This window comes from Chiloscyllium plagiosum, unplaced genomic scaffold (genome assembly GCF_037043375.1).
Source record: "Chiloscyllium plagiosum isolate Xiang-an unplaced genomic scaffold, Cpla_swu_hap1 HiC_scaffold_1, whole genome shotgun sequence".
In the NCBI taxonomy this organism is placed as follows: Eukaryota; Metazoa; Chordata; class Chondrichthyes; order Orectolobiformes; family Hemiscylliidae; genus Chiloscyllium; species Chiloscyllium plagiosum.
In genome coordinates, this window is record NW_028270139.1 from 112,562,877 (window position 1) to 112,590,104 (window position 27,228).

The 27,228-nt window shown below is 43.5% G+C and overlaps 1 protein-coding gene across 1 annotated transcript in view; it reads right to left on the reverse strand.

The window, feature by feature from the left end:
* The window catches only part of ube2r2 (ubiquitin-conjugating enzyme E2R 2), a 166,092-nt gene extending 140,162 nt beyond the window's left edge, over nucleotides 1–25,930 (reverse strand). The window contains exon 1 of the mRNA XM_043687701.2: nucleotides 25,320–25,930. Coding sequence (XP_043543636.1) covers nucleotides 25,320–25,496 — 177 coding nt within the window. The 5' untranslated portion in view covers nucleotides 25,497–25,930. The remainder of the gene's footprint in view (nucleotides 1–25,319) is intronic.
* Nucleotides 25,931–27,228: the final 1,298 nt, after the last annotated feature.

Consider the following 27,228-nt stretch of genomic DNA (forward strand, 5'->3'; position numbering starts at 1 on the left):
CGGGACAGTACCAAGATCGGGACAGTACCAAGATCGGGACAGTACCAAGATCGGGACAGTACCAAGATCGGGACAGTACCAAGATCGGGACAGTACCAAGATCGGGACAGTACCAAGATCGGGACAATATCCAGGTCTGGACTGAAATCTCAACTCAACACACCATATAAATAGAGTGGCCACGAAAGCAGGTCAGAGGCTCAGAATACTTCAGCGAGTAACTTACTTCCTGACTCCCGAAAGCCTGTCCACAATCGACAAGGTACAAGTCGGGTGCGTGACAATACTCCCCAGTTGCCTGGATTGGTGTAGCTTCAATAACATGAGAAGTTGACACCATCCAGGACAAAGCAGCCCACCTGATTAACAGCACATCCACAAGTAAACCGCTCCCTCCACCACTAACATTTGGTTATTGCAATGTGTGAGATCTACATGATGCACTGCAGAAATTCATCAAATATCCTTTAGCACACCTACAAAACCCCTTGCAAGGTCAAATGCAGCAGATACATGGGAACACTCCAAGTTCCCCTCCAAGCCACTCACCTGTTTCACTGTCACTGGGTCAAAATCCTGGAATTCTCTTTACCCAGGGATATCTGTGTCAACATACAACACACGGACTGCAACAGTTCAAGGCATCAGCTCACCACTACCTTTGAAGAGCAACTAGGGATGGACAATAAATGCTGACTAGCCAGCAATGTTCACATTCCACGGCTGATTTTAAAAAAATCTAATCAGAGTTAATAAGATATTTGGTGGGGAGGGCGGATCCAATTTCACGATCCATATAGGTACCAATAACACAGGCAAGACAAAGGAGGTAGTCCTGCATAGTCAATATAAGGAGCCTGACACCAAATTAAGCAGTACACTAAAGATCATAATCTCTTTATCATCTCTGGCTTATCAGGAAATGAAAGGAAGGAATGCGCTCAGAAATATAACAAATCAGGAGAGAAATGATACTGAGTAATTTGTTGGAGAAGTGACCTGACAAGTGCACAGGTCATCATGAACTTTACCCTTGGGTCTAAAAAGAAGTGGTTCCTAAAATAGTTGATTTGTTTGGTCATTTGAACAGGTTCCCTACATCAGGTTGTAAGTTTGCTCACTGAGCTGGTAGATTTGTTCTGACACGTTTTGACATCGTGCTAGATAATATCACTGAGCCTCCGATGAAGCACTGGTGTTGTGTCTCACTTGCTATGTGTGTGTCTTGGTCTGTTGTGGTGGGTGATATCACTTCCGACATCACCCACAACAGACAAAGACACAGAAATAGCAAATGGGACAGAGCACCAATGCTTCTTCGGAAGCTCACTGATGATGTTACCTAGCATGGTGACAAAACATCTTAAGCTGACTGAACTGAGACAGAATACGCAGCTGCAGTCATTTATGGACAAGACATAGTTAAAACATTTAATTAGTGAATCTCTCGAATTACTCAATCAGTTTCAATACTAATAGCAGGTTTTAGTTAAGGTTCTTCAGATAATCATTGATATAGATTCTTAAGTAATTATAGATCCACCTATATAGAAAACATTAGGAGGAAGATTCAAACCAGTGTCAGTGAAAGCAGACCCCATGTCATTACAAGGAGATGAGTGCGTCTGAGAAACATCATGAACGACTGGGGTTGGTCACAAGCTGGTCCATCTCTTTTTCAGTGATGGAATTAGCTTAATTGGAAATACATTGAAATTGCTGAATGCGGGAATATTCCCCTTGGGTTAAGGACTAACAACAGTTAAACTGTGTACATGACAGCAAGTGAGAGGCAAGCTTTAATTGTATAAGATGCTATGCCAGGACAAGAGGATAACTCAACATCACTGACCTATAGACATGGGGTGGGGTGTTGCGGGCTTTACTTATAAGTTAAGATCTTTCAAAGCTTTTTGTGATCCTTTTTGCTCTGAAGATCTGAAGCTGTAAATTGCAATTAAAAGATCGCCTGAACCTAACACTGGACTCAGACCCTCACTGAAAACTATGAGATCTAACAACATTTCATGAAATGTCACAAAAGATTATTGTGGAAAATAAAAGTACTAGGGCGAAAATGTAGTAAATGGGGTATGCTTCCTGATCAACTCTTCCTGGTATTTGGAATGTACCGACCCTGGCAAGCCATTGCTCCCCAGATTTAGAATACCTTTCAGTAAAATGTTGCCGCAATGATCTACCATGAGTTCACCTCTGTCATCCTGACGAGTCTACATACCATCCCAAGCAGATGTGAAGAATTCCCTAAAAGTGATTTACACTGCCACAGGCACTCAAGTCAAAATTCCTGAGGGCCCTATTCATTGTGACTGACAACTTCAATCAAGTCAACCTCAATGTGGTACTGCCAAAGTACAATCAAAACATCTCCTGCCCCACTGGAGGACCGAACATTCTGGACCACTGCTACACAACCAAAGACGCCAACCGATCCATCCCTTGCCCACACTTCGGAGAATCGAATCACAGTGCTGTGTTCCTCCTCCCAGCTTACAAGCAGAAGCTAAAATGCAAGGACCCTTCACAAAAGGAAGCACAATGCCAGTCTGAACCAGCGGAAAACTATCTTCAGAACTGCTTAGAATTGGTGGACTGGACCATGTTCAAGTACTCAGCAGAAAACCTAGCCAAGTACGCCATCACCACAGACTTAATTAGCAAATGCGTGGAGGACTGCATACCAAAAAAGTCAATGAGTGTCCCCCAAACGTAAACCTTGGATGAACTAGGAAATCCACTCCCTACTGAAGGCCAGATGTGGAGCATTCAAATTCAGATGACCCAGACTAATACAAAGTCCAGATATAACATCTGCAAAGCCAGAGATGCCAAGAAGTATTACCCAAACCCAAACAAGTTAAAGCCCAAACCTAGCAAACTGACACCCGCTGCTTATGGCAAGAAATAAATAACATTGTGGGATATAAAATGAAGCAGAGCAAGATAGCAGACAAAGACATAACCCTCCCTGACGCACAATGCTTTCGATGCTCCGTTTGAGCAGAATGCCTGTGGCAGGGTGACCCCTGCCCCAGCAGCTCCGGACACATCTGTTCCCTCAATCCCCACTGCAGACGACAAATCGGTCTTTATGGAAGTCAACCCAAGGAAAGCAATAGGCCCGGACGGGCCTATGTGAACCAACTGGCAATGGCATTTACTGATATCTTCAACCTCTCCTTCCTACAAGCCATCTGCTTCAAGATGACCACAATTATCCCATACCTAAAGAAAGCACATGCAATGTCCCTTAATGACTACTGCCCAGTGCCTCTAACATCAATCATTATTAAGCACTTTGAGGTTGGTCATGGCGTACCAACTACAGTCTCCCAGCCAGTTTTGATCCCCTGCAATTTGCCTACAACGTAACAGCAGATGCCATATCCCTGACTTTGCACTCATCCCTGGAACATCTGCTAAGTGAAGACACCTGTGTCAGACTCCTACTCATCAACCACAGCTCCACTTTCAACACTTATCCCCTCCAGACTGATCTCAAACTCCAAGACCTCTGCCTCGGCAACTGGATCCTTAGCTTTCTGATCCACAGGCACAATCAATGAAGATGGGTAACTGCACCAACCTACATGATAACACTCAACATTGGAGCACCCCCAAGGGTGCCTCCTCAGCCCCCTACTGAATTTCCTGTGTTGCCAAAATCCAAACAAATGCTATCAACAAGTTCACTGTCAGCACTACCACAGTGGGACAGATATCTAACAACGACGAGTCAAAATACAAAGGGAGATAGAGGGCTTGGTGACATGGTGCAATGGTAACAACCTCTCTGCCAATGTTAGCAAAGCTAAAGAACTGACCATTGACTTCAGAAAGAAAGGAGGAGAATACGCCCCCATCTACATCAACAAAACTGATGTTGAGGGTGGGGAGCGTCAAGTTCCTCCGAGTGATGATAACTGAACCTATCCTGGACTTCCCAGGTCGATGCGATGGTCAAGGCAGCACCATAATCCCTCTGCTTCCTCAGGCAACTCAGGAAATTTGACATCCCCAAAAGGACCCTCAGCAATCTCTACAGATGCACCATTGAAAGCTTACTGACTGGGTGCATAACAGCCTGGTATGGCAACAACTCTGCCCAGAACCACAAGAAACTGCAGAAGGTGATGTGCATAGCCCAGGCCATCACAAAAACAAACCTTCCATCTATGGACTCCATTTACACAACTCGCTGCCACATAAAGGCTGCCAAAATCAAAGACCCAAAGCACCCGGTAATTATTTCCTACAACCTCTTCCATCAGGTAAAGGATACAGAAGCCTGAACATATTCAGGAACAGCTTCTTCCCAGCAGTTATTAGACTGATGAATGTACTCTCTAGCCTCAAATAAAACTGATGTTGCTAACGCCGATCTTGCCTAGCACACGCCCTGTGCAATGTAACTGTATGCCTCTAAGTCTTTTTGATCTGTAAATACTTGCTTACTATGATCTGTTTGCACTGCCTGTAAACAAAGCTTTTCACCGACCTCAGTAAATGTGCCAATACAGTCGGTCATTCAATATATATGGATAGAAGATTGACTAGCTATCAGGAAGCAAAAAGTAGTCAAAAGAATTCTTCTTTCTCAGGTTGCTCGGAGATAGAATTAGAATTGGAGCTCTGAAGAAGGGTTATCTTGACTCAAAACACTTGCTTGGTCTCTCCACAGATGTTGCCTAACCCGTTGTGATTTCCAGCATTTTTTGTTTTCAACAAATTCCAACATCTACAGTAATTTGCTCCTAGCTTCCTCCTACTCCTTGTTCATATGATTATATATATTGTAGGAAGAGACCGTATCAAGACTTGCATTCTTTACCCTATGGTGGCACAAATTCTGTCCACATATCCACTTCATTCTTCCACCAGTTACATAGTTGAGAATCTAAGAACATCAGCAGATAATCATATACTAACAATTTTCACTTACTTTCTTCAACTTTAAAGTTTAAACTACTGAAATTGGTATAAATTCAACATAAACAAATTGGTAAGTTAATACATTAAAAAAGGTCAGAATCAAAAAAACTAAAACACCATTAGAAATTTAAACAATGCAACACCTAACCAAAAATTAAACAATACTTCTTCAAAAAAGGTTTACCAAAGTTGGACAAGAATGGTTGCCCCCTTAAAAAACCATGTATACTACTTTCTATTATGTTTTTCAATTAAATATTATTTGAATAAGTATTCCAGTACATTTCATAACATCAAGATTAAGTCAATTAATTCAGACCTTTGGACTTGTTCTGCTTCCCTTTTCAAATATAGGAATCATATTAAGTGTTGACCAGGTCTCTGGCACTATTCCATTTTTCCACTGAGCTATTATTTATGTCCTAGGTTGCACATGATGTTGTCTCAGCAATCTTTTCTCCAAAGGTTTTCTGTATGTAAAGATATAATCCATTCTTACCAAGGTTCTAATAAATGGTCATTGATCTGACATGTTAATTACATCTCTGGTGAGTATCTCCAGCAATGTTACATTTTTTTTCAAATTTCTAACACCTGAGTTTTTAAAAAAACAAATTCTCTATGTTTCATTAGTTTATCAATTACCTCGCCATTTTCTATCTTGCTTTAGTCACACTCACCATGATCATCTTGAACATAGTGTGGCCAAGGAATTCTGATATCTTAACATTATGAGCAAATTACTTCATGGCCTCATCCTGCTGCTGCTCATTAATACATCAGCGGTTTTGCCAGAGGACAATTTCAACCATCAACTGTAGCTGCATGATCCAGAGTTGCTAGTTAGCTTACTAAGGAGGAGCAAAATGCACAAGTTTCTCTTGCCACTATGCAGTCTCGATCACCATGATCTCCTGGGTGCCTCCTCATAATGGCACACAGAAGCCAGGCAAACTAGTACTCTAGGTGAAAATGTGCACAGGCTATGAGCAGGCAAGGAAAGAGTTGAGTTTTGTGAAACAAGAGGTTCAGCTGAGCATGACGCAGATCAGATAAAAACTTGCCGTTAACAACGGGGTGCTGGAGGCAAGGGTAATGGATTAACAAGGTGGTTAGCAAGAGCCAACAATATTAGAAGCATTCAGTATGTAAAGTCAGTTAACAAGGTGAAAAGTATTCATTATGTGAAGCCAGTTATTCACTGTGTAACAGCAAATAGTTTAATCTTTGCTATTGACACTCGCTGATTGTAATGGTCACCCAATTAATATGTACGTTGCCTAATTTGGATGTTCCTCCCTGTGAAACGACTATATAATTCATTAAGAAACTGCTGTTTGAGAGAGAAGACAGAGAACTAATATCTCTGTGCACATGTACGATCGTTTTCTCGCGTTCCAGGGCCCGGAATAAAGGTGAATGAGGTAAAGCTATACTGTGTCTGAGCATTTTGCTTCGACTGGTAGGAGGGAAAACGGGATGACATCGGCACCAGATGATCCTGGCCTGCAAAGTTGCATTATACAGGCCCAGTCTGTGGACACAACCAAGTCCTTATGGGTCGGATTAAACTCATTTGTATTCAGGGTCTGGTTTTAAAGAGTCAAAGGCACTGAAGTGAAGTCCTGGTGATCCCTTTAAACAAGCATTAACTGACAACTCCTGCAACTAAATGGACTCCAGACCTAGAAGCACCTGCTCTTCCTCTGAATTCAGTTAATAAGGTTGAGGAGAGGCAAATGCAGGGTACATCTGTTTTTCCCAAAGCCCGTCCATATTACACAACCAAAAAAACTGACACTACTTCCTCCATTTAAAAAAAAGAAATGGAGAAGATACTTGATCTTTGCTTTTACCTGTGAACAGACTGTGGTGAAAGGGTTAAAATTGTGTCCCAATACATGTGTGAATCTAACCGAAAATGGAAGGTGTCGCTTAGTCCCGTGTGAATCTTATTACACACCTTCCCGTGTGAATCTTCTTATCTGTATGTGACCAGAATGGAATGTGTTTTTCAGCCTTGCTCTGCTGTTCACATGAATGTTTAGATCTCGAAAAGAGTATATCAGCTGGAAAAGTCTCCAGTTCGGTAGAGTCTGCTCTGGGGTTGCGTTTAACCGCCGAGCGTGGGTTGTTGGCAACCGCTCTAAGAGAACTGACGGCTCCCAGTTCCGGTAACACGTAGAGTGAGTATAAACCAGACCCGTTGTAAGTACGAGACCTGGTTGTGGCGACGCTGCGGGGAATAAAACACTTATATTCTAGCAGACTCGCCTCTTGGCTGTTTGTTCTGTGTCAGACTACTTTCCTGTGAGCCTGGTCCTTGACCTTGAGAATTTTTTAAAACATTTTGGCGTAGTCGGCAGGATCAATCGCAATTGAGGAAAGATTTTGATACAGAACAATGTTTTGGAAAAAGGCTAAGAAACCAGAGGAACAAACTGTGGAGGTCCCGACCGTCCCGGGATGGCATGGACCGTGGCATGGCGTGGCAGTTTGTTTGAGAAATGGTGGGGGGCGACCGGAGAACTGGGAGGCCGAGGGCGTAGGAACCCCAGGGTCGCTGCTGTCCACCCTTGAGAGGATCCCAGTCCTGCCGAAGAACCCCTTGCCTGGGGTACAGCGGAGGATGTGGGCCTGTGCGGCGGCTTGTAGACAACAGTCAGACAAGCGCCAAAAAGCTGAAGCAGAATTAGCCCTCCTGAAACATGAGCAGGGACTCAGTTCGGGAGATGCCTCTATGTTGAGGCAGGAAATTATGAAGTTAAAAGCTGAATTGACAGCATTAACTGAACTAGCAGGACGAACTATTATGTATCTGTCTGCTAAGAAACGGAAAGAGAAAAGGAAGGTCCCTCGAACCCCGGACCCGGTACAAGTACGGGCGTTTGTAGCCCAGTTAAATAACGGGGATCGGTGGGATATCGATCATTGGGATGGGAACATTTGGGGAGATTCAGATGATCAGTACGAAGAGGACCCACCCGTACTCCAAGCTAAACCAGTGGTTAGGAGAAAGCAGGTTCAGAGACGTCTCCCAGTGCAACGGGAGGTAATGTTAGATGAGGAAGGAAACCCTATACGGAATGAACAAGGGGAGGCAATTATGCATGAATTACCGCGGGCTCAGCCTCCTGCAGAATTCTCTGAATTAACGGAAGACTTCACTACCGATGAGGTGCTGTTTATCACCCAGAAAACCCGACGTAATCCTGGGGAGCCGTTAGAGCTATGGCTAATTCGGCTCCTCGAGGAAGGGGGGCAACAAGTGCAGGTAGACTATCAGGATGCTCCCAAGTTTGGTGGATTAGCAAAGGATGCTGCCATAGACCTGGGGTACCGCAGACAAGCCAAGGATATGGTAATAGATCGCAGTATGGGGACCTTATTTGGGATGTATGCCAGGGCAGTGGCCGAACAGTATCCCTTCCCGTCCGATTGGCCCCCCTTGGAAGGAACTTGGACAACAATTAAGGAAGGGGTTCAGAGGCTAACCCGTTTGTGTGTGCGGGATGCCCTGTTGCTGGGAGTGCTGGACGAGGTAGATAACACAAATGTTAGTAGACAGACTAGAGACCACCTAGTGAAGACTGCCCCCCCCCATTATAAACCACTGTTATTAACCATAATGTTGAGTGGACGGGGAGAAACCCTAGGAGATGCCCGTAGTATGATGAGGGAGATGGGTGGTTTGGGGGATTGGGGACCCACAACCAGTGCTTCTCAGGGGGGCACGGAGGGGCGTCGCCCTGAGGCTCGGGCAGGGGGAAAAGTAAACCCTAATCAAGGAAGTAACCAAGGCCCCTCACGGCGTGCTTTGTGGCAAGCTTTGATACGGGCGCAGGTCCCAGCATCGGAGATTGATGGCCTACCTACACCGGAATTAAAAGACTTATGCAGACGAAAGGGACTGAAGGTGTCCCGGGTAGAGATGGAGTCCCGACCCACTATGGAAGACCTAGTGGAATTACTAACAAAAATGTCAGACACGGGGTCCGGTTGTTAATGAGCCTCGAAGGGGTAGAACTTCCCCTTCCCAGCGGTGGGAATCCTCGGAGGACGAGGAGGAGGAGGAGGTACGGCCTCCCCTCCGAGAGTGTTATAAAGTGGATAGGCGTGGCCGGAAACCTAGTAAGAAAGGCAAGAACAAAGAAGGGCGAGGCAAACGTCTTTACCCAGTGCTGTCTGGGGAAGATGAATGGGAGGAACAATAGGAATCGGGCCAAGCCCCAAGGGTTTGCCCACGAACGAGCCAATGGTCAGCAGACGACATTCGACCTCATGTATCATTGACTATCTATTGGCTCAAATCCGTCCAAACCGTTATGGCTCTAGTGGACACAGGGGCGGAGGCCACCTTAATCTATGGGACGCCCCATAAGTTTAAAGGAACCCCAGTCACGCTGGTTGGGCTGGGAGGTAATCTGATTGAAGGAAAAACAGTACAATTGCCCCTAAAGATAGGTACAATGCCCATTAAAACTTATTCAATTATCATTACACCAGTTAGAGAATGGATCCTGGGAATGGACATTCTGGCCGGTTTAACACTTCACCTCCAACAAGGGAAGTTTGAATTTGGAATCACGAAAATGGCTTTGCGCTGTAGGACGGTGTTAGTGGGAAAGGTTAAAATGGACCCCTTCCCCATCCCGATCGCCGATCGCGTAATAAGTCTTAGACAGTATAGGATTCCCGGCGGACATAAAGAAATATCCGCCACAATTAAGGATTATTTGGAAGCGGGAGTGCTTAGGACATGCACCACGGCGTGGAATAACCCCTTATGGCCCGTACATAAAGCCGATGGGTCATGGCGGATGACGGTAGATTATCGGCAACTAAACCGTCACACTCCGGCCTTGACGGCAGCGGTCCCGGATGCCGTCACTATTATAGGACGAATCCAACATCATCCAGGGGTGTGGTACGGAGTAATTGATTTGGCTAATGCCTTCTTCACAATTCCTATTCCCGAAGATAGGCAGGAACAGTTCGCATTCACTTGGGAGGGTAGACAATTCACGTTCACGCGATTGCCCCAAGGATATCTGCATAGCCCTACTATCTGCCACCGGATAGTTGCAGAACACTTGGCTGCCTTTAAAGTGCCTGACGAAGTGATGATCTCGCACTATATTGACGATATGATGATACAGGGGACAAGTCAGAAGCAGGTTCAGGAATTGCTGGACCAACTGGTTCAACATATGCGAGGATATGGGTGGGAGATCAACCCAGCCAAAATCCAGGGTCCCTCACAAACGGTAAAATTCTTAGGAATCGTGTGGAACAAGGGGGAAAGGGAAATCACTGCGAAAGCTAAAAATAAGATTCAGGTCTTTGCCGTCCCTCACACCCAGAAGGACGTGCAGCAATTTATTGGGTTATTCGGATTCTGGAGACAGCATATTCCCCATTTAGGACAAATTTTAAAACCTTTGTATCGAGTTACGAGGAAAAAGGCAGCGTTCGGATGGACGGAGGTCCATCAAACTGCATTTGAAATGGCCAAGCAAGCGATACAGCAAGCTGTATCCTTGGGAAAGATACAGTCAGGACCTGTAGAACTGCAAGTCTCAGCACAGGGGGATTATGCCAATTGGAGCTTATGGCAAAAACAGGGAAGAACCCGTAAGCCATTGGGATTTTGGTCCCGAAAATTACCCCCGGCAGGGGAACGGTATACCCCCTTTGAGAAACAGTTATTAGCATGCTACTGGGGCTTGGTGGAAACCGAAGCCCTGACCATTGGACATGAAGTGATCATGAGAACAGCTATCCCTATTCTTCCGTGGGTACTTAGTGACCCCACTACCCACCGAATAGGAACTGCCCAAGAGAGCAGCATCATTAAATGGAAATGGTATGTGTCGGAGAGAGTGCGGACTGGACAGAAAGGAGTGTCAGTCCTACATGAGCAAGTGGCGGAGGCCCCTGAGGAAGGGGAAAAACGGTTTGAGGTGATTGAATACAAGGAATCACCCGTTAAGATGGGAAAACGGTATGATGAACTGACCCCGGATGAACAAGCCACGGCTTGGTTCGTAGATGGGTCAGCCCAATGGAAAGCGGGACAGCGTAGATGGAAAGCTGCCGCCTTTAACCCAAAACAAGGCACTACCCTAGAAGAATTAGGGGAGGGAAAAAGTAGTCAGTGGGCAGAATTAAAAGCAGTGCATATGGTAGTCATGCAAGCAGGGGTCATGGGAGTTTGTTTGTTCTCTGACTCGTGGTCAGTGGTTAACGGCATGACACAATGGATGCCAACTTGGCAGGCCAATCAGTGGATGATCCAGAATAGGAAGTATGGGGTAAACAGTTATGAGAAGATATATGGGAGAAAGCTCAATACCTGGTCATATACATCACCCACGTAGATGCCCATACATCTCGAAATGATGTGGAAGCTCTACATAACCGATATGTGGATGGTATCGTCCGAACCATGATTGTGCAAAGGGGCACCTCAGTGGACCTAGCTAGATGGGCACACCTTAAGGCTGGGCACTGGGGAGTGCAAGGAACCTTGCAATGGGCTCGAGACCGAGGAATAGATCTTATGGTAGATGATGTTAAGACTGCAGTAAACCAGTGTGAGCAGTGTCAACATCAGCGGCAGGGAGTGCCCCAACACATGATGGGACATATCCATCGGGGGGATGGTCCGGGACAGAGCTGGCAAATGGACTTTGTGGGTCCCTTACCCTCCTCACAAGGATGTAACCACATATGTACAGCTGTGGACACTATGTCTGGGGTTTTGGTAGCCCATCCCTGTCGTCACAACAATCAACAGGCTACCTTGCGATGTTTAGATTTGATTGAACAATTTTATGGATTGCCCATACAGGTCCAGAGTGACAATGGCTCCCATTTCACCGGAAGGGTGGTAAAGCAGTGGTGTCACGATAACCACGTGGAATGGGTTTATCATGTACCCTATCACCCACAAGCTGCGGGACTTATAGAACGAATGAATGGGCTTCTGAAGTCCTCACTACGAAAAGCAGGAGGTTGCAATGACTTAACAGGTTGGAAGAAGCAACTAATTCGGGTGGTGAAACAAATTAATAACCGCCCATTAGGAAATGGGGTAACACCCTTGAATAGGATGATACGAGTATGTGATACCCCAAAGACTCAGCCTATTAAAATGTGGAAATTCGCTGAGGAAGCTGATATTCCCGTAAGGGCCACGCCGGCTTCGGCTGGACTGGACCTACGAGCACTAACTGCCCAGACTTTGATCCAACAGAAGCCTACGGTGATTAAGACCGGATTAGGATTGATTTGTCCCCCTGGAACCTATGGGCATATCCTCCCGCGGTCGGGACTGTCACTAAAGGGGATTGATGTGATGGCAGGCGTAATTGACGCGGACTACCAAGGGGAGTTGGGGGTGGTCCTGGTCAACATCACTGCTGAACCTTACGTGATACAGAAGGGGGACAGAATAGCGCAATTGGTCATTAAGCCATGTAACCTTACAACGGTGGAAGAGACGGGAGCTCCCGTTACGGTTACTGAGCGTGGGACGGGGGGATTTGGGTCTACTGACACTAAGGGGGCCAAGGTATGGGTGCGCCAGACGACCGGCCCCCCCAGGCCGGCCGAAATCATAGCACAGGGGAAGGACAGTCTGGTCACCATTATGTACCCCGGGGACCCGACCTGGGCAAACGTCCCGGCGAACCAGTGCTACTTACGTGAGACCTAAATAATGTTGTAATTGCTATGCACCCGCAGGCTGGCCCTCCGCCTTGAACATGGGGTGGTCATGGGGATTGCGACTCCTATTGGCGATGTTCGCGATCGGATGGCCACTCCAGGGCATCGGTATCACGGCCTGGACGCTGGTACCGGTCGCCCGCCATGAGGTGCGGTGGGAGGCCAGTAGCCAGCGACGGACGCAGGACAATTTTACATGTGAACCCGGTCAGCAGTGCGTTGTTCTGACTCTCACCAGCGACTGTCAATTGTACACGTGTGCACAGTGCTACATGCGCCGGGATGGGGAAAAATATGACATATCGTTCATACCGCCTAATTGCACCCTGGTGGTAAATGCCCAAGTCAAGACGTGTTTGTGGGACCGACGCACCCAGACATGCGGGACAACGGGGACTCATTGGAGCGTCACAGCTCGGGGGGGAAGATCTGTGGCTGCGCAATGCCACCGATATTCGGAATCGTCATCAATTCATGTGGTTAATAATGGTACTGCCCTCGACGAACGCCCCGTCTGAGGCGTTATTAAACCCCACGCGGGGCGGACCAGCACCGAAGAGGGGTGCCACGGGGTGCGTGCGGTCGCATCGAACACAGTTGGCCCCTATTATGTCAACTTGTCAACAGATGGCCCGGGCGGTACTGCACACTGATGTTCATTGGCGGGTACAGTTGCCCCTCATACCCGAGTGTCATACCAAGAGGCGGCGACGAGCGTGGTACGACACCCTGCTGGGAGGCGCAGGAACTGTTATGGGTATCTCGAATGCCATTGACTCTGAGGTAACCCGTACTAAATTATCTAACACGGGACAGGCCACCTCACAAGGACTACATACTATTGGAAGGTGGATGCCATCCGTAATGATGACTCAAGGAGAGACAGCTGAAATAATGATACGATCTCTGCAATGGGAACTGGATGTCTGGGGTGCCACTCAGGAACTGTTTGAGAACATTACGGCTCAGTTAAATTGGACTGCCTGTCATATTCAAATGTTGCATGCTCAAATACAGAAAGAACGCTTTTTGCGTGTGGTAACATCCCCCAATGTACAAGCGTGGAGGGGAATATGGAATGTATCTGAGAAATTGTGGATGATAACCCATCCAGAACGAACATGGTGTAACGCAACTATGTGTAACGGATACTTTGTTACCATGAATGTAACCCACACTGTTACGGTCTGTCGATATTATGTATTACCAGTGATTACATCTTCTGGATATTATTTTCTGAAGACAAGGGGACAGTGGTTTAGCCCAGATACCAATATTACCTATGATCTGTCCGCTTGTGAACAGACTGATCAGGGGAAAACTTGCCTACTGATGGACAGGTATCGGGACCCTTGCTTGACTAAGGGAAAGGCCCTGTGCGAATGGACTGTTGAAACTCCAAGGGACATGATGTGGCAGATTGGGCCACACACGCTCTGTGTGGCTACCAATAATCCACATCCTATGCTTCCCTCAGCACCGTTCTCGGGATGCCTCTCAAATGTCTATCAGTGGCACTGGCAGAATCAGACCTATTTGTTGACCACTTATAGCAGTGCTCGCCACTTTACCAAGGTGCAGTGGAAAGTGCTGATGAATCCTTGGAACATTTCCCTGGATCGGTTTAAGCGAGCATTGGACCGATCCGAGGAGCTTAAGCAGATATTACGAAAGCATCAAACCAATGTCACCAAGGTTACGGTGTCTACCTTTATACATGGACAGGAGGTAGTACATGCTGCCCGTGTAGTGGACGTGGAGTCAGCTCATCATTGGTGGGACATATTGAGTGGTATGTCCTCCACTGCGGGGTCATTCCTGTTCCCACCCTTGTCGATCCTGGTAGCGGTCCTGGTGATTTTAACATGCTGTAATGTCCTGACTTGCTTGTATATTTGGCGTGTACGTAGGCGCTTGTTAGAAAGAATACATATGGGCATAATGTAACACATGTATTGGGCCAAGCAGTGGAATGTGGTGTGTCCCAATACATGTGTGCTCATAATGTAACACATGTATTGGGCCAAGCAGTGGAATGTGGTGTAAAATTATGTCCCAATACATGTGTGCTCATAATGTAGCACATGTATTGGGCCAAGCAGTGGAATGTGGTGTAAAATTATGTCCCAATACATGTGTGAATCATAATGTAACACATGTATTGGGCCAAGCAGTGGAATGTGGTGAAAGGGTTAAAATTGTGTCCCAATACATGTGTGAATCTAACCGAAAATGGAAGGTGTCGCTTAGTCCCGTGTGAATCTTATTACACACCTTCCCGTGTGAATCTTCTTATCTGTATGTGACCAGAATGGAATGTGTTTTTCAGCCTTGCTCTGCTGTTCACATGAATGTTTAGATCTCGAAAAGAGTATATCAGCTGGAAAAGTCTCCAGTTCGGTAGAGTCTGCTCCGGGGTTGCGTTTAACCGCCGAGCGTGGGTTGTTGGCAACCGCTCTACGAGAACTGACGGCTCCCAGTTCCGGTAACACGTAGAGTGAGTATAAACCAGACCCGTTGTAAGTACGAGACCTGGTTGTGGCGACGCTGCGGGGAATAAAACACTTATATTCTAGCAGACTCACCTCTTGGCTGTTTGTTCTGTGTCAGACTACTTTCCTGCGAGCCTGGTCCTTGACCTTGAGAATTTTTTAAAACACAGACCAACACAAGGGGTTGCAGTTTACAGGTTCTGAGGTGTCAGGAAAGAACCAAATAGATTGATTGCAACATTGGGATGATTATTTCATTCTATGGTCAGTCATAACATGCCACCACATCTCACCAAGTCAACCAGGTATTGACCTACCAACATTTGGAAGCATGCAGTAAATGGTACTAAGTAGTGAAAGATGATTCTCAGGCTTAGTAGCTGAACATCAGGACTAAGTACTCTGGCATGGACAATGACTTACTGTCAACAGACAATACACAAATAGCATTGATTGATTATGAACTACACAAGTTCAACATTAACACTACTGCTCTCCCACAGTCGAGACTGACTGACCTAAAGATACTCAAGGTACCTTGTACTGGGCATGGCAGATGGCAAAATTAAAGATGACCACTTTGCTACCAACAACATATTAATACAGATAACAGATGTGGTCACATCTTCTGAAAGCTTCACATCTAGCATCAGATGGAGATTTCAATGTCTTCATAACTGCCTATGCACCTGCTCTTTATGTCAATGCAAAAGATAATATCGCATGGTCATAAAAATATGAGAACTCTTCTCCCTTATTTGAAGTTCACAAAATCATTTCACACCATGAGTAGGTCAGGCCACTATTGGTTAAAAAATAAAATTGGATATCCTCCCAAACTTGGCAGTCTCATTTGATTCTTCCATGCTAAGGTGCATGGCATAATTCAGTTCAGTTCAGGGATCAATGATAGGGTGAAACAAGGCTACAATTCTGCCACTACTGTTGAGCATCTTTTCCACTGACCTATGGTTCCCCAGCCATGTGGAAGGAGTACACCTTCAAACACTACCAGACAAGAAAGTTCTCAACATTTCAAGACTGAGAGCCAAAACAATGTGCAGGAAGCTCTGATCAAAGACCTTTTGAATGCTGTCACATTCTTCCTCACCAGTGAAGAAAAATGTAATTGGGGCACAAGAAGTTGCATCTCTACCTACGACCAGATTCAACACCACAACTCTGGAAGCAGTTTGTAAATTATGCTAGGCTGGATTTACAGGTTCTGTCACAGGGCAAAGAATTGAGCTCATGCATTAGCAAAGCTGTGATGAACTTTGGCCCACTAACAAACTAGCATGTACAACCAAGAAGTTTTATCCTCAGCACATTGCTAGAGAGCAGAAAAGTCTGGACAACCTCCTCTTGCCAAGAAAACCAACTCAATTACCATCTCTCGTATCTATGCATGTACTTGGCATCACATGACAATAAATGTAGCAGACTTTTCAAAGATGTTAAATTGGTGTTAATCAAGCAAAGAGGGTCTCACAGGCTTGTTCATATGACAGGATTCAAGTTGGCCAGCACTCCAAGGATACATTAGATTGTGAGATAGTCCAAGAGATCAGCAGAGTGCCAAAAGGTTTGCTTCAAGAATGTTATCAAGAGAAATCAAAAGCCTCAACAATCATAAGTTGGAAATTCTAGCTGATGAGTGATGAAAATAGGAACACTAGCAATAGGCTGGACTTGCTACTGTGTCGACGTGTGGTTTCAGAAATTCTAAGAGAAGGTGCCATCCCTGTAAACAAAGTGTCAGTTTGGTCTTTCCAGTAACAGTTAGTTCAACCATAAAAAGTACAACAGCAGGCAATTCCATCTGACCTCAACAATTCTTAGACTGTGGGACTGCCATCTCACTGGATTGGGTGCCAACACATGATTGAAGAACACTTCATTTCTTCCTTTAATACTATACTTTAATAACAAATTATTTTTGTTTATTTTTAGAATTCTTCACTACATTTTTCATACTTCCTTTTGTCATCCTCTCCTTTGTTATGTGTTTACTACATGACTATACCTGAAGAGTGACATTTTGTCAAAGCCTAACATCTTGCACTCGTCAAGACACGGAGTTGCTCATTTTGAAAGTGCAGGCTGAAAAGGAATGGTCGGTACCTTGTTCGCTACATTCTGCCAGTCTTTGGGATTTATAGTCTACTGAAATTCATGTACCACACAAGTCATTTGGGAAATAGGCAGAACATCTTTTTGGCTTGATGATAAAACCCCATTTGTGGTGAACATGTGTGTTGCTGCTACAATAGTAGCAACATGATAATAAACTGGCAGCACAATGTCTAACATGAGATTGGTTTTCTAATTCAACAACATTTGCTGAATAATCTTGTGTGCAAAAAGAATTACGCAGATAGGGTAATCAGCCAATCTTGCAGTGTGACCAGTTTGTATGCACTGGAAGCTACATACTTATTCACAGAGATCAGTTTATTCCAGACAGAAAGAACATGTGCATACATGGTTCCAGGTTTAAAATTAAACCACAAAATAGGTGAAAACTGGTTCACTTCTCAGGACAGTGGGCCTGACAAACCAGAGTCAATCTGTAGGTTTTTCTTTACAAGTTAGATAAAATGTAGCAGTTAACTATGAGTCACTGACTGGTGCTTTCTTCATGGCAATGCTCTGTCAGAAACCACTTGCCGACTAATAAGCCCCTTCCTCTTATGCAGTAAAACTATTGTTTTTCCCCATAAGTTAGCATTCTTGCCAAATTGTCCTGATGAGCAAAAGCAAATGTCTTACAGCAGCACAAAGTCTGTGCTACCAAATGACCATCTACAAGTCATTTTCTTCAGTTTAACTTCTACCTTATTCATTCATCTATGGAATGTGCATAATTAGAGTTATAGAGTCCTACAGCATGGAGACAGGCCCTTTGGCCCAAACTGGTCCATGATGACCAAAATGTCCATCCACACCAAACCCATTTCCCTGCACTTGGCCCATATCCTCCTAACCACTTCCTATCCATGTATTTGTCCAAATGCTTTGTAAATGTTGATAACGTACCCACCTCAACCACTTCTGCTGGCAGCTCATTCCATATGGGAGGAGAAAGTGAGGACTGCAGATGCTGGAGATCAGAGCTGAAAATGTGTTGCTGGAAAAGCTCAGCAGGTCAGGCAGCATCCTTTTTCCTGAATAAGGGCTTATGCCCGAAACGTCAATTCTCCTGTTCCTTGGATGCTGCCTGACCTGCTGCACTTTTCCAGCAACACATTTTCAGCTCATTCCTTATACATACCACCCTCTTTGTAAAGAGAGTTGTCCTTCAGGTCCCCTTTTATTCTTTCCCCTCTAACCTTAAACTGATGCCCCATAGTCCTCGATTCCTCAACCCTGGATGAAAACAAAAAGAGTGCATTCACCCTATCCATGCCTCTCATGATCTTACACACCTCTATAAAGGTCCCCACTCAGTCTCCTCTGCTCCAAGAAAAAGCGTCCCAGCTTGTCGAATCTCTCCCTATAACTCAGACTACTCAGTCCCAGTCAACAATCTTGCATATTTCTTCTGCATCCTACCTATTAGGCGAGCAAAACTAAACACAATACTCCAATTGTGGCCTCACCAACGTCCTGTATAACTGCAACATGACTTTCAAACTTCTTTACTCAATGCCCTAACTGATGAAAGCCAATGTGTCAAAGCCTTCTTCACTGCCTTGTCTATCTGTTACTCCACTTTCAGAGAACCATGAACCTGAACTCCAAGGTCCCTATGATCTGTACACTCCTTAAGGCCCTACTAATTACCATGAAACGCCTACCTTGATTTGGCTTTGCAAAATACGAGATATCATACTTATCTATATTAAACTCTATTTGTCATTTCTCAGCCCACTTCCCCAGCAGGTCTTGCTACAATTTCTGACAACTTTCCTCACTGTCGAACGATACCACCTATTTTAGTGTCATCAGCAAACTTACTAAACATGCCTTGTACATTTGCATCCAAATCATTGATATAGATAACAAACAGTAATGGGCCCAGCACAGACCCGAGGCATTCCACTAGTCACAGGCCTTCAGTCCAACAAGCATCCTTCCATTAATACTCTGCTTCCTACCATCAAACAAATTTTGTATTTAATTTGCCAACTCACCCTGGATTCCATGTGATCTAACCTTCCAGAGCAGCCTACGATGTGGAATCAAAGGCCTCATGAAATCCATATAGACTACGCCTAATGCCATGCCCTCATCAACCTTCCTGGTCACTTCAAAGAACTAACAAATTTGTCAGGTATGATCTCCCACTCAAAGTCATGCTGATTACTCAGAATCAAACCCTGTCTTTCCAAATGCATGTATATCTTATCTCTCAGAATGCTCAAGTAACTTGCCCACCATTGATGTTAGGCTTACTGGTCTGTAGTTCTCAGGCATTTCTTTGCAACCTTTCTTGAATATTGGCTGTGTTCTGTTTTGTGGGATTACATTTTAGTGGGATACATTTTTTTCTGGACTCTGCTGTTTTAAATCTTTTCCATTGCCATCGAAATTCCTGTCAATTTGTTTATTTCCCCAGAGTTTTGTTCTTGTTGGTTAAAAATCAGCTTAATTTAAAACATATTTCTTCTTTAACTCAGTGCAAAAGATTACAGATACTAAGTTGCACCAGAATGAACTTTGCACTTGGCACTAAGTGATCCTTTGCGATGATGTGGCCAATTTGGAACACACTGCACTAGAAAAGGCAGCACAACCTTCAGGAAATTCAGCTCTAATGAAGAGTCACCTAGATTCGAAATGTCAGCTTGCTCTCTCCCCATGGAAGATGCCTGACCCACTGATCTCCAGCATTTTTTGTTTTCAGTAAAGATTCCAGCATCCACAGAAATTAGGGCAGCACAGTGGCTCAGTGGTTAGCACTGCAGCCTCACAGCACCAGGTTCAATTCCAGCCTTGGGTGACTGCCTGTGTGGAGTTTGCACATTTCCCTGTATCTGCATGGGTTTCCTCCAGGTGCTCCGGTTTCCTCCCACAGTCCAAAGATGTGCAGGTTAAGTGAATTGTCCATGCTCAGTTGCCCATAGTGTTAGGTGCATTAGTCAGAGGGAAATGGGTCTGGGTGGGTTACTCTTTGGAGGGTCGGTGTGGACTTGTTGGGCCGAAGGGCCTATTTCCACACTGTAGGGAATCTAATCTAATCTAATTTGCACCTACTAGGGGAAATTCTCCCCAATCATGTTCAATTATGATCTGTACAACTCAGTGAAGCAAAAACCACCTTTATAACCCAATGCATTGAACCTAAATTAGCTATTTTGTCAATCCACTACACTCTTCATATTTCAAGTTTTAATTGCTAAGTACGTACAAGTACCTATGTTCTGTCAATAGCAGTGAAATTACGTAACAACCCACTCAGGAAAACAGGACAAGGCCCTTTTTTTCAAATTATCAGAACTTTTCTAACTTCCAGAACCAGGAATCAAAGTAACGTATTCTACAAACATAGATAATTAGGAGCAAAATTAGGCCCTCAAGCTTGCTCAAATTCCATATGCCTATTTAAACCTGATAATCTTTGATTCCCTTGCCTATTAAGGAGCTATCTCTACCTTAAAAATATTGCATGATCCTGCTTCCTCTACGTTTTCATGTGTAGGTGACAGTGTTGAACTGGGGTAGACAAAGCCAGAAGTCACTCGACATCAAGTTATAGTCCAACAAGCTTATTTGAAATTACAAGCTTTTGGAGTGTTACACCTTCACCAGGTGAAGTGGAGGAAAGCACACAGGCACAGAATTTATAGGCAGAGAGATAACTGAAAGATAATTCCAGGTAATTAAGAGTGAAGCTCATGCCTTACATAATATTTAAGGCCTTACCTCAGAAGGTCACTTGTTAATGCACAATTGGCTTCATCCCACCCCAGTAATCATCTTGAGAATTCAGATCTTTATATAAACAAAATTCTTCACAACGTTGGATAAGACACGACATGCCTCATTACCCATAATTTCCCTTGAGAAGGGGCTGTAATTCACCTTTGAAACCACTGCAGGACTATAAGCATGCAAAACTGATTCCTGGAGTGGTGATGCAGAAATAAACCTTAATGGGCATCAAGAACGAACTGGAAAAATTCATCAGGAATCAGGATTCAAGATTACAGATACATCCATGGCAAGCTGTGGACTGGTGAGGCTTGATGGATCAATAATATTCTCTTGCCTCTGTTACGATTTGTGTTAGTTAGACTTTCACAGTTTAATCAATCACATCCTAGTGAACAAGCTAAAATAGCTTTCTGCCAGTGCTATTGCATGGTTTGAGTGGTTATATTAAATTACATATTACATTAGTGCAGTACAAACAGAAACAGTGCAGTGAATATAACCAATAGAAGAAAACTTCAAGTGATATAACAACAGCATCAAAGTAACAGGTTTTACATTTTAAATTGCAAGCAACAAAATATGAAAGTTAATGAAAGTTGCAAGTGTCTTGTTTATAGGACAGCTTTAGTATATTATGTTACAACGTGTTGTTGTTTTGAGGCAAAATATTAAGTACTAATGTTTGCTGCCGTTCAAAATATATTTCAATATCCGGCACATATCAGGAATCAACCGTCGTTCAATGGAAGCGCTCGTTCAAGTCCGGCGATTGCAAATTCAAGTCACACTACAAAGACCATTGTATTAAACCAAGGTCTTTTCTCTGTCTTCTCAAGTAGATGTCGTAAATTTAGTGCTATTACAGTTATTCAGTCCACTGGATTGATGATGGCTTTGTCGAGCAACCCAATTCGTCACCCAAAACAGGTTTTTTATTCTTAAACATCCATTCAATTTCCTTTTGAAATCAACCACCATCCACATTTCAACCCTAGCCAGTTCTAGTTCATTACCACTCACTGTATAAAACTGTTCACTCTTGAGCTGAGAATGGCTCTCCTTATCAGAATCATGTACACACCTCGATGAAATCTCCTTGGCACCAACACAAAGAACCGATTTAACCTGGTAGCTAAAATCTCATCTCTGGAACCAATCTAGTAAATTTCTGCTATGCCCTCCAAAGTACCTTCACATGCTGGCTAAAGTGCAGTGACCAGAACTGAATGCAATACCCCAGTTGTGGTCTAACCAGAGTTTTAAAATGGTCCAGCATTGCACATGCTTTTACACTTGATAGCTCTATATATGAAATTCAAGATCCCACATTAGACTCTCAATCTGTCATGCCAACTTCAAAGCGCATAGACAGCCAAGTCCCTCTGTCTCTTTCAAATTCTTTACGCCATTAAGTTAATATTGCTTTTCCACATCCCTTATATTATGATGAATCATCTTACACTTTTATGTCATGTATCTACCCACTCTGCTCGCCTATAATCATATTGCAGTCAATTGGTATCAGCCTCAATATTTGTCATACCTCCAAGCTTTTAAACTATTCAGCACAACGTAATTTACAGGATTGGTACCAAATCCACAAACATTATCCCTCCACCACTGGCACATAGTAGCAATATATACAATCTAAAAGATGCACTGTAACAACTTACAAAGGTTCCTCATACAGCACTTTCTAATTTCTCTCACTATCATTGTGGAGGACAAGGGCAGAGATACAGGAGAACATTACTTGTAAGCTCCCCTCCATTCCACTCATTTTATTTATATATATTTCCATTCCATTGCTATTTGGTCAAAACTATAAAACTCCATCCCTGAAAGCATTATGGGTATACCCACAACACATGGACAACAGAAGACCATCACCTTTTCCAGGGCAATTAGGGATGGGCAATAAATGCTGACCCAGCCAGCCACACCCACATCCCATGAATGAGTTAAAGTAGTCTGGTGTCATGGGTAAATTTTGAAATTACCTTTGTATTTCAATTCCCAAATCATTTATTTAAAATTACAATGTAAGATGTTAAAGAAGTGTCCAAACCACTTTTTATCTCAATCAACATAATCAAATTAGATTATGTACTGTTTGAAATCCTATTGTATTCTAATTGGCTGGTGCAAATTCTTTGACTGCACCAGCTGTAAAAAGTGGCTTGAAATGCCCTAAAGTTGTGAAAAGTATTCTTCCCAATTTCTGCAGATTGCTATACTGTAAGCTTGCAATGCAGTTTGGGCAGGAAAGCTATGCAAATAGTTTTCACATTCATAAATCAACTGTTATAAACAATAAGTGAGAAAAGTTATATGTTGCATTGCGTAAACATTTGCTCACTTGTACTATGTAAACGACAAAAACAATTTGACTGCACAGAATAGCTTCACCTCCCCTCTGGACAAATGGATGCCCTTATGCATGAGAATACAATTCTATGGACAATAGTCCTTTAGTACATCATTCAAATAGTCACTTTGCTAAGTAAAGAACTAAGCAGCAAGTGTGAGTACAAGTATCATAAACAAAGCTGAACCAGTATGCTCTCAGAATCAGAAATGCATCTTCTAGCCGAGACCATTGGGTTTCTGGAGCTTGATAACATGAGTATTAGAATTGAATTTTGAAACATTGCATCTTACGATCTACTTCCTATGATAATAGCTGAAATAATAAACATTGGTTTAATGCTTTGTACATGTTGCATAAAACAGATCCAGCTAGCTAGATTAAACGTTTGTTTACTTCTTAAACAAAAGGCGGTGACAAAGGTAATTATTACCCATGTCCCTGTTTACTAAGTTACATTCTGTACTCATTTGGTTACATGGCAATCTGCTCCTTCTCACACTATCTTGACTTCATGCATTTTCGTGACCCACACACAATTTTACCAAAAAGTTAGCTAAAGTTAATAAACATCCATACAAATACAGGATAGGAAGCACAAGAGATGTTACTCCTCTTTTGCCACAGCTTTGTTCCTTTAGAATTGATACCAAAAATGCACACATTTAGAAGAGGAGACTTAGCAATACTGAACATATTAAGTACATGATATTGTAAAGAAATCTTCTTCCAATTTTATTCATTGCTATAATGACAACATTTTTTTCAGGTAGAAAAATATTGCAATGGCCTTTTCCCAGGATACTACAGTAGTTGAACGTGACCATAAATATTATAATGCTTATAGCATTGCGTTTTCGTAGTACCCCATTTCCGAAGTACATGGGATATTAAGAAGATGAATAAGCATCTATCCATATTAATAAGAGGTAGTGAAAGACAAGGGAATCTGCTGCATTAAGGGACACTGGGAAACTAATGCAGTTTATTATTGCGCAGATGGGTGATTCAATGCAGTCGGCGGCTTTCTTATACAAATCAAAACAATCCACAGTAAATGTACAATTATACTATTCCTATAAGCCACACAATAAATACAAATTTATGAAATACAGATCTGAGAGCCACTGAAATTAAATCTCTAACCAAACAGAAGGATGAAAAGCAAACACGTGTAGATACATTATCGTTAAAATTGAATTTCCATTGATAAAATTGTTACCACCTCAAAACTACAAACCAGCAAAAATCAGTCGCTTTATCTGCTTTCTTTTACTAAGGCCGTTCTTCATTTCTCGCAACCAAAACGTGGAGGTTCAAAGATTTTCATTGTTAAGATGCTGCTGGATTTATCCATATAGTATTTCGAGAAGAATTACAAAAACATTCACTTCAAATATATAGAAGTGTCCAAAAAAAAATTCCACTAGTTTCAAATTATTATGCATGACCCCTAACACCACACAGGACTAGAGCGGTTAACAATGAAAAGACACCGTATCTTTTTAACGCGTACGAACGCCACAGTAAATAATTATCTTAAGAGATCTTAAAGTCTTTACGATTTGAAAAGAAAATGTACTACGAAGGTTTGCAGTTGAAGTCAAGCTTAAACACAGCCGCAGTATTTAAATGCATTAAAAATAGCATTTGATGATGTATGATTTACACTGAGACAAAACCAACAGTGAAAGGAGGTGGTGTGCTTGTTTACCCACAATAAGAAAATCGTTAGCTTCTGCTTTGCGCTCTATTTTGATCGTCCTTTTAAACTAACAGGTAGAAAATTTTCCAAACTATTATCACCCTCAAATGGCACCGACTACTTTATCAGTGGCAGCGATTGTTAAAAGGTTTGAGGGAGCGACGATGTAAACAGGGCCTCTCTCATTTACCTTGAAGTAGCCTCCCTCATAGAGCGTGTTGGGCGGCCCGAAAATCGCCACTTCCCAATTGTACAGATCAGACTCGTCCACCAGCGTGATCCTGAAACCTTCCACCGGCTCCTCCTGCAAACTCTTCAGCTCCAACATTAAGGCCTTCTGAGAGCTCGTCATCTGCTGCTGAGCCATGGTGGTGGGCGAGGAATGAGAAAACAGAGAAACAAGAACAGGGAGGGAGGGAGAAGAGATAAAATAAACCAAGGGGGAAATAAAAACAAAAATAAAACAGCTGTAGGTGAGTACCAGTCGAAAGACGCTCTGTTCTGTTCAGTAAGTTGTGAGAAGGGAATGGGGAGGGGGTGGGAGAGAGAGAGAGAGAGAAAGTCCTTCTTCCTCCTTCACAGAACCAGTCTCTTCAGAAAAAAAATTAAACCAATTCTCCACGCATTAGGGGAAAATAAGCCGAGCACGACAGTTCATGGAGATGAGTATTTTTATGTTTAAAAAAAAGTTTAGTTCGTTGCTTATTATCCTGGTTTGTCTTTATGATTATTTTCCCTCTCGCTTATGGTTATCAGGGTGGTGCTCTCCTCCTACTGACAGCAATAAAATGGCCCACCACTACCACTCACTGCCACTTCCCCTGCGCCGGCCGCCGGCAACCCCGTCCTGACGTCACCACCGCCTTTTGTGACGCACTCTTCCCCACCCACTGCCATGTGTTGGCCCTGAGAACTGAGGATGCGCAGAATCACCTCTGCCCGAAGGCAAACACAACACTCAATGGTCAGGCCTGACATGCTTTGAAACAAGGTTCTGATGTGTGAGCACCATGCCTCGCACAATCATGTCTTAAAAAGGAAATGATTTAGGAGCATGGGTGTACATGCTGTAAAAAAATTATTTCTAATCATTTGAACTCTTAACATAAAGAAGTAATACTGCATTGTGAATTGTATGGATTAGCAGTAATGTTTTAAAACAATATGACTGACTCACTACCAATGTCATTGATGATTCACTAATTCACGCAAAATATGACTGCGATAATTTCCTTTTTGTCATACTTCCAAGATGCAAACTCCTTCGCAAAAGAATGACAAAACATGATATGGGTGCATTTAGGGAGTAGCTCGATAAATAAATGAGGAAGAAAGAAATAGACGACTCACATGATAGAACTGAGATGACTAAAGGTTGACAAAAGTTTTTCTGAGAAGCACAAATAGGCACAATCGAACCAGTTGGGCTTAAAAGCACACTTGTGTTGTGTGTTCTATATTAGACAGTTTACAGATAGGTTTAGTGAAATTGGACACTACCTACAGTAGTTTATTGGAGGTAATTGCTGGTAAAGATGCTGGTGATGATTGAGGATGAACTGGGTGGGAGATAAGCATCATTTGTATCACAGAGTGATTTATGAATGGAAATGTACTGCACTTAAAAGGCGAGTGAAGCAAGTTCAAGAGTAACTTTCAACGTTGAGAAGTGTTCTTGAAAATTTCTAGAGCTAGGGGAATGAGTAGGGTGATGGGACTTCATTGTTTTAGACTTGGGATAGTCAGTTGGCTGTATTTGGTATAGAAATGCAATAATCTATGAATGTGCTTTCTGTCATCATAAGAACTCTACCATGAGTCACTTGCTGGAGGCAACCATAGAGTCATAGAGATGTACAGCATGGAAACAGACCCTTCGGTCCAACCTGTCCACGCCGACCAGATATCCCAACCCAATCTAGTCCCACCTGCCAGCACACGGCCCATATCCCTCCAAAGCCTTCCCATTCATATACCCATCCAAATGCCTCTTAAATGTTGCAATTGTACCAGCCTCCACCACTTCCTTTGGCAGCTCATTCCATACACGTACCACCCTCTGTGTGAAAACGTTGCCCCTTAGGTCTCTTTTATATCTT